Source organism: Meles meles, chromosome 12 (genome assembly GCF_922984935.1).
Source record: "Meles meles chromosome 12, mMelMel3.1 paternal haplotype, whole genome shotgun sequence".
Classification (NCBI taxonomy): Eukaryota; Metazoa; Chordata; class Mammalia; order Carnivora; family Mustelidae; genus Meles; species Meles meles.
The window spans coordinates 71,185,016-71,204,375 of record NC_060077.1 but is presented as its reverse complement, the minus strand read 5'-3'; the positions used below and the strand labels follow the sequence as shown (position 1 = coordinate 71,204,375).

Genomic DNA, 19,360 nt, shown 5'->3' with positions numbered 1-19,360 from the left:
TTACGAGAATATTCAACTACCCCAAAGTTTACCCTTTCAGAGTATATCATTAGGTGGTTTTTAATATATTCACAAAAGTTGTGAAATTGTCATCACCATCCAATTTTGGATCTTCACCACCGCGCAGAGAAACCCTGTACCCAGGAGCAGCCACTCGTCATTTCTCCCTCTGCCCGGCCCTAGTAACAGCTAATCTGCTATCTCTGTGGATTTGCCCTTTGGAGACATTTCCTGCTAATGGACCTAGACCTAGGCTATGTGGTCTTTTATGTCTGGCTGCTTTCACTTAGCACAATGAGTTTAAGGTTCACCCCTGTTGTAGCAAGTCCCAGTACTTCATTCCCTTTTATTACTGAGCCGTATCCCACTGTATGTGTACACCGCATTTTGTTTATGCATTTGTAAGATTGTAAACATTTGGGTTGTTTCTGGTTTTAGGTCATGACGAATAATGCTGCTCCGAGCACTCCTGTACAAGGCTTTGCGTGGACTTACGTTTTCTGTTCCCCTAGGCATGTATCTACAAGTAAAATAGCTATTCATCTGGTAATTGTTTAACTTTCCTCAGAGGCTTCATCATTTTACATTCCCGTTAGCCTTGCGTGTGAGCTCTATCTAATTTCCTACATCCTTTCTCATTCTTCTAAAAAAACCCCAACAACAGTATGACAGTATGATGTGTGGTAGGTCAATATCAAATTATATGTAATCATTCCCCTCTTGTTGGACGTTAGAGTTATTAACTTTTTTTTTTTTTTTTTTTTTTTTTTTTGCTCCTATCCATTGCTCATTTTCCTATTGGGGCCTCTGTTGTATCTGTTTCTAGGATCCATTTTATACTAGGAAGATTAGCCCTTTGTGACATGAATTTAAAGTATATGTTTTTCTAAATTTGCCTTTTGACTTATTGGCTTATAGTATGCTTTTGTTTTGCCATAATAAAGTTTTAAATACAGTTTTTAAGAATTTGAATTTATCTGTCTTTTACAGTTTTTAGGCCTTCTGGATGGGCTTTTTGGCTCATTGCTGACCTTTTTGGCCCTTTCTTCCACTGGTTGCCTTCGTACACTTTTCATTCTAACAGCATTTGGCTTCCTTAAATATGTTAAATATCCTTGAATAAAAATGTTTCTAGCTCAGAGCCTTTGCATGTGCTGGTCCCTCTCTCTGGCAGACCCTTCTCTTGTCTCACTTCTTTCAAGTCTTTGGTCAAATGTCAACTTCATGTTGAGTCTTATTGTTCAAAATTACAACACATCTTTGATTGATTGTCAGTGGCCCCCCAGATTCATTCTCCTCCTCTTTATTAGACTTTGGCTGGGCAGAAGCTGTCCAGGTAAAGATGTTGCTGGTCAGCCTCGCTTGTCAGCTAGATCGAGATACACGTGTACCCCAGGAAGTGATATATACAACATTCGTATTACTTAAAAAGAACTGACGTGCCTTGGAGTGATTTTTCTCCCTTCTCTCGGATGGGAAGTGATAGCAGGAACAAGCTTGGAAGTACGTGCAGAGAGTGACAGAACTTCCTTTCCAGCATGGCCTTTGTATTTTATTAAGTAGATCCTGCTTTATCTGATTGTTAAGTGGCAGAGAAATGAACTTTGATCTGGTTTAAAAGATGATTTTGGACTTCTTTCATAGTGGTTTAGCATAACTATTCCTTACCCTTACTCCCTAACCAGATACTCTTGTCCAGCCTTCATGCACTGATTGTTTCCTTCAGAGCACTTATAACCTTTTAGTTTATTATATAGCATATTTATTTGCCTGTCCCTCTCGAATATAAGCTCTAGGAGGCCTGGCATATAGTAAGTGCTCAGTGAATATTTGGAATGAATGGTTGGAAAGGCCTTCTATAAAGCGTGTTATAAGAGAACCTTCCATCTTGTCTTCTAGGGCTTTTTTTTTCCCTTTAAGATTTAACTTCTGATATAGTTGGGATGTCTTTTAGTTTAGGGTCGAGATACAGACTCAAGCTTTTGGTTTTTTCCCCTTTTAGAAGACTATATAGTTGTTCCAACAGTGTATATGTATCTCACTATCTTTTTAGTATCTTATTGATGAAGTCCATTTATAACTTGTATAACAGTGATTTACAAATTAAAAATGCCTGCTTGTCTCCTCAGTAGATTTCTTCTAGAGAGATCATTGTATTCTCAGTCATTATCAAATCTGAGTGACTGCAATATATTTAAATTGCTTTTTATTCTGTGCACACATAAAAAGACGCTAGATGCTCCTCTTTCTAGGTAATTTTTTTGTTTCTCTAAATCTTATATTTTTATTCATATTAAATGGTATGTTGACATGTGGAATAGCTTGGTTTTTGGCTCATAGGTCTAGGCTATTTTGTGAATAGGAATCGCAAATGCTGTGTGTGCTATGCCACCAAGCTTTATATTGAGTAAAAAGTTTTTTTTTTTTTTTAACCAAAGTATGTATTTGCTTTTTATGGCTATTACAAATTAGAAGTGCCTGTGAGTGTTGGAATGCTGTATGTTTCTTCTGTAGGAACAACATTTCTAGGTGTGAAATCTTTCAAATAGTGTTTAAATGCTTTTAATGACTAAATGATTTTAAACGATCTGTGACCGTGCACTCTGCCAGTATTTAAACGTTTAACTTACATCTTTGATGGTTAAATGTGATAGTTAATTTTGTGTGACAGTTTGACTGAGCTGAGGGGTGCCCAAAGGTCAAACATTATTTCATTTTTTCTCGGTGTGTCCATGAGTATGTTTCTGGAAGCACTTAGCATCTGAATTGGTAGACTTTGTCAAAAAGATCAGACTCACCAGTGCTGGGATCATCCAGTCTGTTGAGGGCATGAATAGAACACAGAGGTGGAGGAAGGGTGAATTTGCTCTCCTGCTTGAGCTAAGACATCCGTATTCTACTATCCTTGGACACTGGTGCTCCTGATTCTCGGGCCTTCATACTTAGACCAGGGTTTTTCTGGTTCTCAGGCCTTTGGGTCTGGATGCGCACTGTACCACTGGCTTTCCTGGGCCTCCGCCTTGCAGATGCCTTGTAATGGAACTTCTCAACTACTATAATTGTATGAGCCAATCCCTTATAGTAAATCTCTTTTTGTATATGTCTCTTCATATATTGTGGATTGTTTCTCTGTAGAGCCCTAACTAATACAATAAGTGTGGCTAACTTATTGCTATGATCTGAATGTTTGTGTCCTCCCCGAATACATAACCTCCAAGGTGGTGGTATTTGGGGAGGTGGGGGATGGTTAGGTCATGAAAGCAAAGCCTTAATGGACGGGATTAGTGCCCTTGTAAAAGATACCCAGGAAAGGTCCCTTGCCCCTCTTCCACCGTGTGATAACAGCAAAAAGATGCTCACTGTCTGTGAACCAGAAGGGTAGCTCTCATCAGACGCTGAATCTGCTGGTGCCTTTGTCTTGGACTTTCTAGTCTTCAGAACCATGAGAAGAGAGTCTTTTATATATAAGCCTCCCAGTCTCTGTTAGTTTTATTGCAGTCCGCAAGCACTGAGATACTCCTGTTGGATTGTTTTTCCCTAGTTGCAGTCTCTGTTACTTTGACTGTTTGCAGTAAAGTGAGAGAGAGAGGAATCATTAAGAAGACGTATGGTCAAAACGAGTTAGATATTATCCTCAGACAGTTACTTATGAAATTTTTTTCCCAGGAAATTTCACAGTAGAGATAATCAGTTTGGAGCAAATGTTTCTCCCACTCATTTTCTTCATTCCCTTCCCATTTAAAAAGTTTAAAATAATTAAAAATGGTCACCAATAATCTCATCTCTCAGGGTGGCTTTTTAAATTTTTTGCCTGTTAGCATCCACATGCATATTCATAATCTTCTGCTGTCTTTGCCCAGTGTTGTGTCATGAAGCAAATAGTTCCATAAAGTATGTTTCAAAAGTAGATGGGATGATGTTTTGTGAGGCTAGCCTAACCCTGATATTAAAACCCAACAAACATTACATAAAAAGAAAATTATGGACTTCTGTCAGTATAGGAGAAAAATCTTTCAAAAATAAACAGTAAGTTGGGGCGCCTGGATGATGGTTCAGTTGATTAAGCGTCCAACTCTTGGTTTTAGCTCGGGTCATGGTCTCAGGGTCATGAGATCAAGCCCCACGTCAGGCTCCATGATCAGTGCAGAGTCTGCTTGAGATTCTCTGCCTCTCCTTCTCCCTCAGTCCCTCCTCTGGCTCATGCTAGCGCTCACTCTCTCAAATAAATAAATAAAATCTTTATTTTTATTATTTAAAAAAAATGTATTTGAGAGAGAGAGCATGCACATGTGCATGAGAAGGGGGGTGAGGGAGAAGCAGATGCCCTGCTGAGCAGGAACTCTGATGTGGGGCCCCGACCCCCGGACTCTGAGATCATAACCTGAGCTGAAGGCAGAGGCTTTAACCCACTGAGCCACCCAGGCGCTCTAAATAAAATCTTAAAAAAAATAATTAGTAAGTTGTATCCAGCAATATATGGAAAGGGCAGTACATCATCATCAGTGTGGTTTACCTGAAGAATGTGATATGGTTAACACTTGAAATTCAATCAACGTAAATTGCTATATTGACAGAATAAATTAGAAAAGCCATATGAGGTGACTGAGTAAGTGTGGAAAACGCGTTTGACCAAATTCAATATCCATTCATGGAAAAAGAAAAGTGTTCTTGATTTAGGTTGCTATCACTGCCGCCGAGTTCTAAATCTAGAAGCCTGTCTTTCTTGATTAGTCTTCATCTTTCTTGCCCACTTTAAGCATCCGGTCTGTCACTGAGTGCTGTTGGTTTCATTTGTTCCGTGTCATTCAAGTCTGGCTGCTCTTTGCCATTCCTTCGGTCACTGTTTTCCTTGAGTCCTCACAGGGCTCCAGTGGGACATTTTATTGCACATGCTTTGTTTCTTGAATTAATTTAAGCATTTCCCCACTTCTGTACGTCCGACTTCTGATGCCCCCCTTCATTCCCACTGTCCCTGATTTTGGACACGTCAGGCATAGGATTGAGTCGATCACATTCTTTGCTTCAAGGGTCATTATCATCACTGGTTCCTGTGAGGCCCATCACTCCCAGCATTTGGTGTTAATTCATTCACTTATTCCCGTTTATTCCCATTCCTTGATCTCCTTTCCCATAAACAGCCATTTTAAGTGTGTTTAATGCATTGTTTATTTATATATATGTGCAACTAAATGTTATATGTACATGCATTTTGTTTGTTTGTTTTTAAGTAGGTTTCATGCCCAGTGTTAGGATCAGGAGTGCAGGTGCAGCCAGCATGGTGCCTGTGACTCCAAGATCTCTTGACGTTGTAGTTGAGCTCATTGCTGGGGCTGTGGTCTCATCTGAAGCCTCATCTAGGAGGGGGAGAGCCTGCTTTCTAGATTCCACTTGCTGTTGTCAGGATTCAGTTACTTGAGCGAAATCGGACTTCAGTTCTTTAGCTGTGCACTGGAGGCCTCCTTTATTAGTTCTTTGCTGGGTGGACTTCTCCATATGTCAGCTCACAACAAGGTAGCTGGCTTCCCGCAGAGAAAAATAAAAAGGAAAAGAAAGGCAAGAGAGGGTGCCCAACACAAGCCATGGTCATTTTGTTAGTTTGCCTCCATGTGGTAGTGGCATTCTTTCACTTTTACTGTGTTTATTAGAAGTGAGTTACTCGATTCAGCCTGCACTCAAGGGGAGGCAATACACAAGGGCATATCAATGGCAGGAAGCAGGATTTATTGGGGTCCTTTTAGAGTTTGCCTACCACAGTCCTCAAACAGTTTCTGCGAGTTTCTCTTTGGCATATATATATATATGTTGGGTCATAGGTTGCTGTCTGAGGATGACTGCTCTGGTTAATATTCCCATCAGCACTACTTGAGGGTTTATATATCACCATATGCCTACCAATACTTCATATTTTCCAGGGCGGAAAAGGGTACACCACAGTGTTTTAAACTGTTAATATACTTTACCCTTTTTTCCTAGTGGAGTTCTTGTCTTTTTTTTGGCCGTTTGCAGGAGTTGTTTTAACATTCTAGATAGGAGTTTCTTGTTCTTCTAGTCTATCATCTGCTTGTTACCTTTGTCCAAGGTTTCATTTGTTGAGCAATAATCCTTAATTTTGATGTGATTAAGTGCATTTTGGGGCTTTATGGTGTGTGCTTTCAGTCTTTTATTTAAGAAGTCCTTCCATGTGGCTTATGTTCCAAACTTAACCATCATACGTTTTCCTGTGTTAACTTTAGCTTTACCATTCACATCCAGGTCTTTAACCCATCTGTAATGGAGCTTTGAGTGTGTTGTTAGGTAGGGACCCACCACTGTTTTCTTCCTAAAGGAGCCAGGTGTTCCTAGCACCATCCGCCGTGTAGTCTCTTCTGTCCTCATTGATTCGTGGATCCATCTTTGTTGTGTGTTGTCTACACCTGCACCACAGGTGTGAGCCATATGTTTGGTTCTTAGGTGGGTTTCATTCATTTGTCTGTTTTGTGTGTGTGTGTGTGTGTGTGTGTGTGTGTGTGTGCAAATAATCATGCTGTTTTTATTGTTACAGCTGCGTGGCATGGCTTGATACCTGGTGGTGAAAGTCCCTCTCTTCACTCTTTATTTTCAAGGTTGCCTTGGCCATGTTTACTCTTCCATAAAAAGTTTAGAGTCACTTGAGGACATTCCTGAAAAAGTTCCTGACTTAACTTTAGGATTAATTTGTGTAGAATTATTATTTCCATGACATTAAGTCATTCCATTCAGATCATTCTATGTGTTCTTTGTTTTACTGCTGATAAATGATGCTGGTCAGAAAAGTGAATAAAAGATACCTTCTCAGTCAATCAGTAGCATCATGGTCCTTCATGAAATTCCCTTTATGTTTGCAATCATTATTATTTTGTATTATGATCAGGTATTACATGGCCTCACACATTTTTTCCTTTTCTGCTATTCCAAATTATGTATGCTTTGTCCACAATGCTCATGAGTCTATTCAGTTCCAGTAAAAATCAGAGCATTAAAGATCCTTTGGTCTTGGGGCACCTGGGCGGCTCAGTCAGTTAAGTGTCCCACTCTTGATTTCAGCTCAGGTTGTGATCTCAATGTTGTGAGATTGAGCCCTGTGTGAGGCTCCATGCTGGGCATAGAAACTGCTTAAGATTCTCTCTCTCTCCCTCTTTCTCTCTCTCTCTCTCTCAAAAATTCACAAAAAAGAAAAGATCTTTCTGTCTCTCTGTCCATTTATCTGTTGAGTGTCTATTATGTACTAGAGTTGGGAATATAAATAACTAAAAAATGGAAGGATCCTGGCTAGAATCTCGTGTGTTCTAGTGAAAAAGAGAGTCGTCTTGGGACACCTTCGTGGCTCAGTTGGTTAAGCGTCCAACTCTTGATTTTGGCTCAGGTCATGATTTCGGCTCAGATCAGGATCTCATGGGTCGTAAGAAGGAGCCCCACTTGCATGTATGCACATGCTCTCTCTCAAACAAATGAATCTTAAAAAAAAGAAAAAGGAAAGAAACTCATGTGCATATAACTGCTTGCCAGTCATGCTTTAGGACTTAACTTAATGTCACTTTTTTAGAAGAGTTTTACAACCAGAATCCCCTTTAATCCTTTCATGGTGTGACTTGCTCTCTTTCTTTATGACCCTTTTTGGTGTAATTATTTCTTGAGTTCCGTTTTCTCCATTAAATTGTAAGCTCCAAAAAGGCAAGAGCCTTATCTATTTGTTGATGGATGTGTCTCTAATATGGGGCATAATGCCTGTCTAGACATAGTAAGAATAAGGTCTTTGTAAATATTTGTTGAAAGACCTACAAAGTGGAGTACAATGTAATAAACAATTTAATAGAACTTTTATCCATAGATCTATCTACGGAAGCACACAAGGGGGATCACTTAGTTCTGTTTAGGAATTTTCAGGAATGGATTTATAGCTTGATATGAAACTACAAATGTCCTGTTGAGTCAATATTCTTAATGTGCTGTCTGCTTTCCCTGCCTCCCAGCATGAAACCCTCTATCCTTCACTCCTATAGCTTTACAGAATTTGGATTTGGGACAGAAAAAGATGTTAAATTATAAATTAGAAACCACTGCAGGTGATTCTTTATTATTGATGCAGTAACTGAATATATTATCAAATGTCCTAGAGGTGGTCACCTATCTAGGTAAGCTCTACCCTGTACTAGATATTTTGCAATATACTAGATATTGTAGCAAGATATTTTGCTCTTCAGGATTTGGCTTTAAGCCCTGACCGAGCTAAAAGCCTAGCCAGTTGACATTGAGAGTGGATTTCTGACAGGCATGGGCTATATGAATAAATGATAACTGTGATGCAAAATCTTTCAGGTTCTAAGCAGTCAGATCAGCATTATGAAGAATTAATGAATCATAGCATGACATGTCAGGCTTGTCTTTCATTCAGTTCAAGGAGTAAGAACAAATATATAAGAGTTGTGTTTTTTATGGCTAATATTTACAACACTACTTATGAAATTTCAGGAGAGGGAATTGTTCTATAATACTTTTGAATGTGAGATTTCTGAGTAGAACTGAGATTTATTCATTATATAATATCAATTGCCTGGACCTCTTCTGTTTCATATACTTTATTTTTTTTTTAAGATTTTATTTATTTATTTGGCAGACAGAGATCACAACTAGGCAGAGAGGCAGGCAGAGAGAGAGAGAGAGGGGGACCAGGCTCCCTGCTGAGCAGAGCCCCCCCCCACCCCCCGCCCCATGCGGGTCTTGATTCCAGGATCCCGGGATCATGACTTGAGCTGAAGGTAGAGGCTTTAACCCACTGAGCCACTCAGGCGCCCTCATATACTTTATTTTTAAAAGAGATTTCTATCAGCAATAATTCCTTAAAATATCTGGCAGAATTTAAACTTGCCCAATTCTAGAATCAAGACATGTTTAATTTGCTTAATGAGCCTCATTTAAGTAGATGTTAAGTGTTTTTTGGTGGGGGGGGCTTTCCATGAGCATTTCAGTTGTGTCAAATATTTTGATACTCTTTTGGAGCTGTTACTCTTTTTGCTTTGTTGGTTGAGATTTCCACTTTCCTGATCTGTTACTCCTCCCCCTGAAAATCAAGTTATACTTTTGAAATAACTAAAGATTTCTTGAGGCAATTTATTTATTTTATTTTAATTTATTATTTATTTTATTTAAATTTATTTTATTTAAATAAAAATTATTTATTTCTCGAGGCTATTTATTCCTGTTTGTGCTTCCTGCTCAGCCAAAACTTTGTTTCCTTTTTATTTGATCTAAGATTTATTTCTGAAAGGCTAGTGATCTTGGGAGAAACATGCTTAATAAAACAGGTATAATGTGTTCCTTGTACACATTTTGCTGACCATCAGAGCTGGCCTTGAGGCAGCAGACAGTAGAGGTAGAGGTTGTTAGGATATACTGTTGTTTTCATTGGAAAGTGAGTATCACCGCGAAAAGGTGTTATTTACTTTCCTGCACTGGGGACTTCTCTTTAGTTTGGCACTCTGCATATTCCGGAATATGTTCTGCATTATAAGCAAACAGGGATGAACCTTCTGCATTATAACCAAAAGGATGAGCTTTAGGGTGAATCTTCCAAGCCGCACACTGCTGGTAACTCTTTCCGTCATACACCAATAGACTTGCTATTCAGCGGAGGATGGGAACTGGAAAGTCGAAAGTCATGGGATGCCTGACCCAAGTACAAGAGCTAATGGCTGGGAAAGGGCTTCATATATTTGCTTGACTTAATTTTTGTGTATTTTTTTTAAGATTTTATTTATTTGATGGAGAGATAACACAAATGGGCAGAGCGACAGGCAGAGGGAGAGGGAGCAGCAGATTCCCCGACGATGTGGGACTCAATCCTAAGACCCTGGGATTGTGCCCTGAGCCAAAGGCAGCCGCTTAACTGACTGAGCCACCCAGGCACCCCTTAATTTTTATGTTAAACATATTAGTATTCCTTTATAATCTAGAAACACGTTGAATATTTAGATTGAGTTTTGAAATGTATAGTTTCTTTAGAAAAGAGCAATCCTGATTTCCAAAGGGATCATTATTCTGTTTGTTTCCTATTTCTCCAGAGATATTACGTATGAAATCTCAGTCGAAGCTGTATCAACAATGGTGGTTTTCCTTTCTTGTCAACTCTTCCACAAGGAAGTTTTGCGACAGAGCATCAGCCACAAGTATTTGATGCAAGGTCGATGGTACGTTTCTATTTTCCATTTTTCTACTTCTTAGTGTCTAAATCTTTATTTCTGGTCTTATCCTCTAACCTCGCTGTTGTCCCAGCTGTCCAGCCAGACATTTCCTTCTGTGATTCTGTCCACACTCCAAACCCAAGGCATAAGGAACCAAATTCTGCTTTCCTGTTTCAGCTGTCCATCCTCCCTGCCGCTTTCATCTCCACGGCTTTTCACTTCTCTGGTGTTTTCTTTCTAGAAGTGAAACTTTGAAGCTCTCTTTCTTTTTCTGCATCATTCTCTATGTCTACCCGCTCAGCGAATCCTGCTTGTCCACTGAACTTATTTCGAATCTTCCCCTTTTCGCCAGTCCTGTCGAAACTGCCACATTTCCACACAGTCACCCTATGTCTGGACTAGTCCAGCAGCCTCTTAGCTGACTGCTCCTACTTGCATGCAGTGACGGTACTTACTGTGCGCTAACCACGTGCTGGCACACATGGCGGGGAGCTCTGCTCTTGAGTGGCAGCTTACAGTCTCCTAATGGGGCTGGGGGAGATAAAATCCACACACGTGCACACGCGCACACACACGTATCTTCTGTGGATACATTCTTCACAGAACTGGCAAATGCAAAACAATTACAAATAAAGTAGCTTCGATTAAAGTTCTCAGGGAGTGGGAGGAGCTTCGTCTTTCTCACATCTTGCTGCCTGGGTTATCTGTGTGGCACCTTCTTGCTCCCTTGGTTGTACCTGTGATACGGTCACAGAATCCTGTAAGGCAGTTTGGGACATATTTGCAAATCACTGGTAATAGAGAAGGAGCCTGCACTTTGGCTCAGGAGTCTATTACAGAGTTTTCTCTAGATTGCTGGAATTGATTTATCGCTTTACTTTGTGGACCCGTACCTTTTTCACCTGCGTTCTCTTCCTTCTCTCATTCCATTACTTGAAAGAGTAGATGTATGTACTTATTTCATATGCATGCATAAATTGAATAACTACTTGCTAAAATATGTAGTCTTTTATATTGTTGCTTTTTAATTCTTGCTTTTCCCTACTGATTCTGTGTTACTACCTCCCTTCAAGTACCAGGTACTATATAATACACTGAATTTATAATATTGTCACCTGTTACAGATTCCCAGTAAGGTAACCGGCGCTCAAGAGTTGAAGTGATTTGACCAACAGCTGTGGCATAGAAACAGGAAAGCCAGAATTAAGCCTCAAGTCTGATCTCAGAGCCCACAGCCTTCCCTCTTAATGACAGTGCTACATTTCTTTGAATTTGCTAATCCCTTTGCTATTAATAGATTATATAGATGATATTATACAAAATCAGGGGACTTCCATAACCATGAGTTTGATTTTCTTCTTTTTTCTTTTTGTGTAGTCTTCCATATACCAGCAAACTTGTGAAAACCTTATTGTATAACTTTATCAGACAAGAAAAGCCACCCCCTCCAGGAGCACATGTGCTCCCACAGCAGTCGGATGGGGGAGGACTGCTCTATGGGCTCGCGTCAGGAGTAGCAAGTAAGTCTAATCAGATTTTGTCCGTTCTTCGATGTAGACAGCGTTTGTCTAATTCGTCATAAGAAATTCTGTCCACTTGGCCACCACTTCTGTGGAGCTGGCTAAATGGGAAATACTGGAAGTAATTTAAAATGTTTTTTCCATTTAGTGCCATGATTGATGCAGTGAAATGTATGCAAATAATTGTTTACCTGTAAGACACCATTTTTCAGGAATAATGTTTGTAAATCTGCACATCGTATGAATTTTAGCTGCACGTGATACATGCGATTAAGCTCTTAGGAAGTTTTTACTGCTTGTTCTTTGAGGAAATCATGCGATTTTAGAGGCTTTATTGCTTAAGATCTTACATGGCTAATTAGGTGTAGTTTTCTTGTTATACTCAAGGTTTCATTTGCCAGCAACAAATTAGCACATTTTGAAGAGTTTTTTTATTAAATTCTGAAGTGGCACAAATGTGGGTTTTATCACATTGGAAGCAGATTTCATTAACTGCAGAAAATCCTTTCCCACCCAAGAGTAAAGCCTCATTTCTGCTTCACGACGTTGGACATGAAGACACGAAGGGTGGCGAGTCTAGCTCCGGCTCTCCCTGGTGTTAGTGGGGCGGGTCTGTGGCACGTGAAGTCTCAGAAACTGAACTTTTGCTTTCTTCTAAAGGAGAAACAAAAAGCAGACTGGTACTTTGGCATGGGCACTCTTCCTAAACTAGCAGTATACACGTACCACGTCATGCACAGTTGGGCTGTTTGAAGGAATGCTACCCAAGGCTGAAATCCACAGCAAAATTGTGGCTGTGACGTGCTCGCCACGCTCCAGAAGGAATATCAGTACGATAGGAAAATGTAGTCCTGTTTGATAATGGACTTGGTAGTGGTCTTGGGAACATCTTTGGGTTAAGAGACTTCTGTTGACTTTTGGAATTGATCTGTGGGCCAGGCTTTCTAGGTTTGCCTTCCCTTGATTTCTTTTAATATTATGGTTTGAATTACACTTGTGCTCCCTTATTGCTTTGTGTTTGGTGATGAGCAGGCTCCTAGAAAGCCGGGCCTGCCAAGGTTCGTGCTCTGACTTGCCCTCGTTTCGGATGACGAGGCTGTATCAGGCTGGCGCACTCATGGTCTCCGAAGGCAGCACAGCAATGGCTGCTTTCATCCTGTGGAAAGGCTTCATAATCCATTAGTATTTTCTTTTTTTCCATCATTAAACTGGTGTAAATATATAAAAGCTAGTATTTTCCAATATTTCAGGGTGGTTGAAGATTTTTTTTTAAGATTTTAAAATTTCATTTAAGATTTTTATTTATTTGAGAGAGAGAGAGAGAGCATGAGCAGGGGAGAGGGGCAGAGGCAGAGGGAGAACCAGACTCCCCACTGAGCAGGGAGCCGGATGTGGGGCTTGATCCCCGGACCTTGGGATCATGACCTGAATTGAAGGCAGACGCTTAACCGACTGAGCCACCCAGATGCCCCTGGTTGAAAATTTTGGGGGAAGAGATGGTAGTATACGTTCATTAACTGCTTTCTTCGAAACAGAGGCAATACTTTGCACTCTTTTTTTTATAAGGACAAACATAGATTTGTTTGTTATGTTTAGTTTTTCTTGGAGTTATGGTTATCAGAATAATGTCCAGTATGGTAATGTGGTGTCATTAGTACTAGGTGCCAAAGAGGTTTTACACTTTACCTCTGCCCTACCTAGTTAGGAGCGTACCAGAAGGAAGTCCCTTAATTTCCCAGCTTCCAATTTCTTTGTCTACTGAATGAGAAAGTCAGGATGGATAATTGCTAAGATTATTTTCCATATAACTTTTGATGATTCTATGGCCTTTCCTCTTACCATTAAAAAAACGTAATATTCAGATTCTGGGGGAGGTAGCGGTGAAAAGAAATTAATATTAGTTAAGGACATGAAAATGGACTTATGGGGGCACCTGGGTGGCTCAGTCGGTTAAGCATCTGGCTTTGGCTTAAGTGATGGTCCCAGGATCCTGGGATCCAGCCCTCTGTGTTTTGCTCTGTGCTCCCCCGCTTGTGCTCTCTTTTTCTCTCAAATAAATAAGTAAAAATCTTAAAGAAAAAAAAAAGTAAAGAAAATGGACATAGATTTTTAGTGTACTATAGTCACAAGACATTTTATATAGCTTCTTATATCTTCATAAATCTATTCATATAAAGGTATGAGTAATGATAAGAGTGATTATTCATTGTTTCACAATATGCGACTCAAAATTTTATAAAAAACAGCAAAAGGGTGTTCTCTTCCAAAGCACAGCTATGTATTATGGGGGAAAGAAAGAGAAAATATGGTCATGTAATTTCGAATTAATCAGATTGACAAGGAAATTTAACTTCAGTTGTGCGATCACTTTTGAAGAGCTTTTGGTTGGTAGTTAAGGAGTTTTCTTACTTTAATATTGGCTTGAGAAAATTATGATTTGGAAGCTCCTCACTGAAAAAAAACAACAACTCCAAAGCCAAATGTAAATTATAAACTCTTTTGGATTAAATTTATTTGCACTGGGATTGAGTTTTTTCTGGAAACTCAATAGAAAGCGTTTCTTTACATAGCAGTTTATGCCTGGTATCTGCTGCTTGGGTAATTCCCTTTGAAAGAGAGCGCCTTATTTTGGAGACTTTCTAGTTCGGGTGGTGAAGTCTTGTTGGCACTGGCAGAGGAAGAGGAGCTTCCTTGTGCTCGCTGAGTAGTGAAATACACGTCTGGACCCTCCCAGCAGTTAGGCAAGGCTTTCTCCAGTTTAGTCTCACTTTTTCAGATATATTTCTGGTGATTCTGCTATTTGTTTCCCAGACTCTAGCAAGAACTCTGTTACTCATTACATGCCTGGCGCTCTCCCCCTTTCATGTCTTTCCTTGGATTATCTCTTTCACTTAGAATCCTGTTTCCTCTTCTGACTTTATTCTGCCCATCCATCCATTGAGGGCCATCTCAAATACCACCTTCCCCACGAAGATTTCTCTTCTCTCCTAGCCAGGTGTGCTCTTCCCCTGTGGCATGCCTTTTTTTTTTTTTTTTTTTAAAGATTTTATTAATTTATTTATTTGACAGAGAGATCACAAGTAGGCAGAGAGGCAGGCAGAGAGAGGAGGAAGCAGGCTCCCCGCTGAGCAGAGACACCGATGCAGGGCTCGATCCCAGGACCCTGGGATCATGTCCTGGGCCGAAGGCAGAGGCTTTAACCCACTGAGCCACCCAGGTGCCCCCGCTGTGGCATGCTTAACTCTTCTTTGTGCCATGGACTACGGTGTACAGACCTCATTCTCCATACCTGGCCTCTACATACGATACAACGAAAACCAAGATGTGTGTAACCCTTGAGAGTTTATAGAGCACTTTTCATGTATCTCACTTTATTCTCATAACAACCTTGTCAAATACATGGTTTTACCTTTTTATAGTATGGTTGATGAAGAGATGTTCCTAGTTAAGATTTTTCTAAGATTCACCTAGGAAAGAGGTGTTGTTGGTTTGGAATTGAGCCCAGTTCCTTTGACTCTTAACCTTTGTTTTCCTGTCCTTTCTCGTCCTAACCTGAGTCCTGAGTGTGTCAGCTGGTGTTTGACTTACTGTGAGCGCGTTCATTGCTGTCTGCAGCAGAGCACCTTACATCTGTGGCCTGTCAGTAAATACTTGCTGCTCGTACCGAAATACTAAATGCTAGTAACTCGTCTACACTCCAGATAGAGTGAATTCAGTTTATAATAACACATCTGTCATTATTAAATGCCTTCTGTTTTCCAGTCACTTTAGTAGCTAACTTACATACATAATTTCACGTGCTCTTTATTTTTATTTTTTAACATTTTATTGTAGAAAATTTCAAAGATGGATAAAAGTGAGAGGTTGGGAGAGTGACCATCTATCCATAACCCGTCGTTAAGAATGATCAACATTTTGCTGTTTTTTTTCCTCATTTATCTGTCTCATGATCTTTAAAAAAAAATTATTTGGAAATAAGTTCATGCATGTATAAAAGTTCCAAAACCAAAAGTATTACAAAAAATTACACCTTTATCCAGGTTGATTTAGTATTACCATTTCATCCTGTTAGTTCTGTGTTTGTATCCTTTCCCTCCTCCTCTTTCATTCTACACACACACACACACACACACACACACACACACCCCTTTTTTTTTTTTTAACCATTTGAGGGCAAGTTACATGCATCATGGCCCTTTATCTCTAAATACTTGGATGTGTTATTTCCTGAAAGGGGGCATCTCTTACACAACTACAGCACACTTAGCAACTTGAGTAGATTAAATATTGAACTACCCTTAAAAACAGATGCTTATTTCTTTGTCAGCAAAAATAAAGAAATGGAGATTTCCTCTGCATTTTTTTTTTAAAGATTTTATTTATTTATTTGACAGAGATCACAAGTAGGCAGAGAGGCAGGCAGAGAGAGAGAGGAGGAAGCAGGCTCTCCGCTAAGCAGAGAGCCCGATGTGGGGCTCGATCCCAGGACCCTGGGATCATGACCTGCGCCGAAGGCAGAGACTTTAACCCACTGAGCCATCCCAGCGCCCCAGTTCCTCTGCATTTTAAAATTTACTTTCTTAATACTATATCACTTGTGTTGCACCAAAATTGAATTTTGACAATTAGGTGTTCTTGTAACTAGGCTGCTCTCAGTTTGTGTATCCCGGACTAGCCGTTCCAACATGCAGCACATCCCTGCTCCTTTCTGTTTATTATGGGTCCTGCAGTATTTGGTGAGTGCTTCCATGATGTTTGAATAGAAGCTAGTAAATGAATGGAGGAATTATTAATATATTTTAATGACCACGAGTTAGTTTTTTTTTTTTTCCAGTTAATGAGAGTAATGAAAATTACTTGTATGGATTTTGTTCTTTTTTAAAAAAATTGTTTTCAGGGATGCCTGGGTGGCTCAGTGGGTTAAAGCCTCTGCCTTCAGCTCAGGTCATGATCTCAGGGTCCTGGGATTGAGCCCCACATCAGGCTCTCTGCTCAGCGGGGATTCTGCTTTCCCATCTCTCTCTCTGCCTGCCTCTCTGCTTACTTGTGATCTCTGTCTGTCAAATAAATTAATAAAAATATTTTAAAAAAATTGTTTTCAGTGTGTTAAGTGTGATTTATGTCATTCACTGAAAGTGGCAGTTAGAATCAATTATACATTAATATATTACTTTACCTGGGAGTACGTGTAATAGTAATACATGTCAATAAGCCTTTTCATAATTTTGCAGTACAAGAAAACAATGATTTTCTTCCTCTTTATAGCTTTTTAGTTTAGATATATCTCTGAAATGCTGGCAAAATGGAAGAGGCACCAATTGATTCGTCACTTTACTGTTTAGGAGCGAGTGCTATGGTTTTAATTAATGTGTTTTGGGGTTTTTTTGAATATTTTATTTATTTGACAGAGAGAGAGAGACAAAGCGAGAGAGGGAACACAAGCAGGGGGAGCGGGAGAGGGAGCAGCAGGCTTCCTGCAGAGCAGGTGCTCGATCTCAGAACCCTGGGACCACGACCTGAGCCAAAGGCAGACACTTAACAGCTGAGCCACCCAGGCGCCCCCAAATGTGGTGTTTTTAATGAATTATAGAATTCGAAGATTGGGAGAGAAAAGGATAAAAGTCTTGCAGTACCTTCCAAAGGTCAGCGATCAACCTGGCATGCCTCTAAAAAAATGCGCATGCATGTACTCACACCTTGGAATTTCTGAATCATTACACCTGTGCTTAGGAGGCCGAGGCATATCCATTTTCAGAAAGCTTTCTGGATGATTCTGATGTAGCCGGTCCATTTTAGCACCACTCACGTGGTCCAGGTCCCTTCCCCGTGCTTGGATTTGTGTGCTGCGGGCCCAGCATTGCAGACCGTTGAGCCGGTGCTGCTACCTGCTGGGCAGCATGTTGTCAGCAGCTCCGATGGTTTCTACTGACCTCCTCCTCTCCTTTTATCTTGGTTTTTCTTTCTGTCGCTCTCGTCATTGTTTTCTGTTGCTCTGTCAGTTTACCCAGTTTTTCCTGAAGTCTAACCGTCACGGCAGTACTCCAGCACAGACTGGAGCGGATTCTGGACACTGCATTTTAAAAAATCAATCTACACTAAAATCTCACTTAAACTCTTTTGGCAGATAATATTCAGTTTTTAATGAATTTTTGTTAGCCTCATCATCTTCCTCTTTGCTATGCCTGTAGTTTTATGTCCTGTCTAACCCCCTTAAGGTTTTATACACACAACATTTGGTGTATCTCAAATATCATTTTGTTAGGTGTGTTATGGTCTATAATTTCAGCCAAAGATAAGATTTGCACTTGTTTTCAGCTCTGGGTCATCATTAAACACAGTTTTCGGGCGTCCTCCTCCATTCAGGGTTATGTCCTTGTCACCATATTGCGGCCGCATGGACGCATTATGATTCCTTTATGGAAAGCAGGCCATTTCTGTAGGTGGCTCATGTAAAATAACAAAGGAAAGTAAGGTATCTAGGGATTTTGTGACTTTTCTACAGAGACTGGATTTCATTTCCCAGAATCCCAGGGAGGATTAGCGGTGAGGGCAGTAGCCGGTTTTTCCCAGGCAGCAGGCGGTAGAGTTCGTGAGGGTTCCCGCGGAACCTGACTTGTAGGACTTACCCACAAAGATCTTGATGAGGCTGGAGCTCGTGGCCCCCCAGTGGCAGGAGGTGCTGGCCCAGCCTCTTGTGAGTTTACACCAGGACCCTTGGATTACAGCACAGGCATCTCTCAGCGGCCTTCTCTGGCATTCCTGGAAGTCCTTGTGGGTAAGGGGAGATTTCCAGAGCTTGATATTGAGACTCCAGTGATTTGGGATGGAGTCCCAGCTTAGCATGGATCCTAGACAAATTCTTTAACTCTTTGAATCTCATTATCCTACTTTCTAAAGCTGATAAATAAGACTTTTTTTTTCTACCAGGTTATTTTAATAATAACCTGGTAATAATATTTAAATAAATAAATTTAATAATAAATGAGGTGTTGTGTATGAAATCACTTCTAAAATGATACACCATTTTTCCTCATGTAAATAACTTTTTCTTTAACCTGCATTGGAGCTCTGTTGCTCCTTGTTAAAATCAAAATAATTTACATGAAATGAGTGGTCAGAAAATCTCTGAAAAACTTATGTAAGACAGTTTAAAAATTTAAGAGAATATCTTTTTGGTCTGTTCATACTTCAAAATTTATGTAAAAGATGTTTTGAAACACCAGCCATGTTTTTGCTCTTTCTCCAACTGGCTTGTCATTTTATGTGGTGCAGAATTTGGCCAATGATAGTCAGAAAGGAAAATTTGATTGTTAAATAGATACTGCCCACAAGGGATTTCTCCTTGCTTCCTAAATGAACTTGCCTTGACAGCCATTGCTATGGGATCATTTCTTATTCACTAATTTAACTGAAAGGATTATATTTTCTTTTTGATAATTTGTGTATAAAATTAGCCAAAGATTTTAATACAGAAAGACTTGATGCTGACCTAATCTGAATTCTAATAAATATTTCAAATGTTCACTTAATCAAAGATACTAGTACTATTGGTAGTCTTAGTGATAGTTTGTAAAGCAGTTGATACTTAATTCTTTACTCTGTAAGAGTATGCCCCCCTCCCCGGCCCCATTAAAGGTCTTCTGC

General features: G+C 39.9%; 1 protein-coding gene across 2 annotated transcripts in view; it reads left to right on the top strand.

Moving 5' to 3' along the window:
• The window catches only part of DYM (dymeclin), a 344,284-nt gene that overhangs the window by 89,170 nt on the left and 235,754 nt on the right, over positions 1-19,360 (top strand). For both annotated transcript variants that reach the window (XM_046025177.1, XM_046025176.1), the window contains exons 7-8: positions 10,077-10,202; positions 11,574-11,716. In XM_046025177.1, the coding sequence (XP_045881133.1) occupies positions 10,077-10,202; positions 11,574-11,716 (269 nt within the window). The remainder of the gene's footprint in view (positions 1-10,076; positions 10,203-11,573; positions 11,717-19,360) is intronic.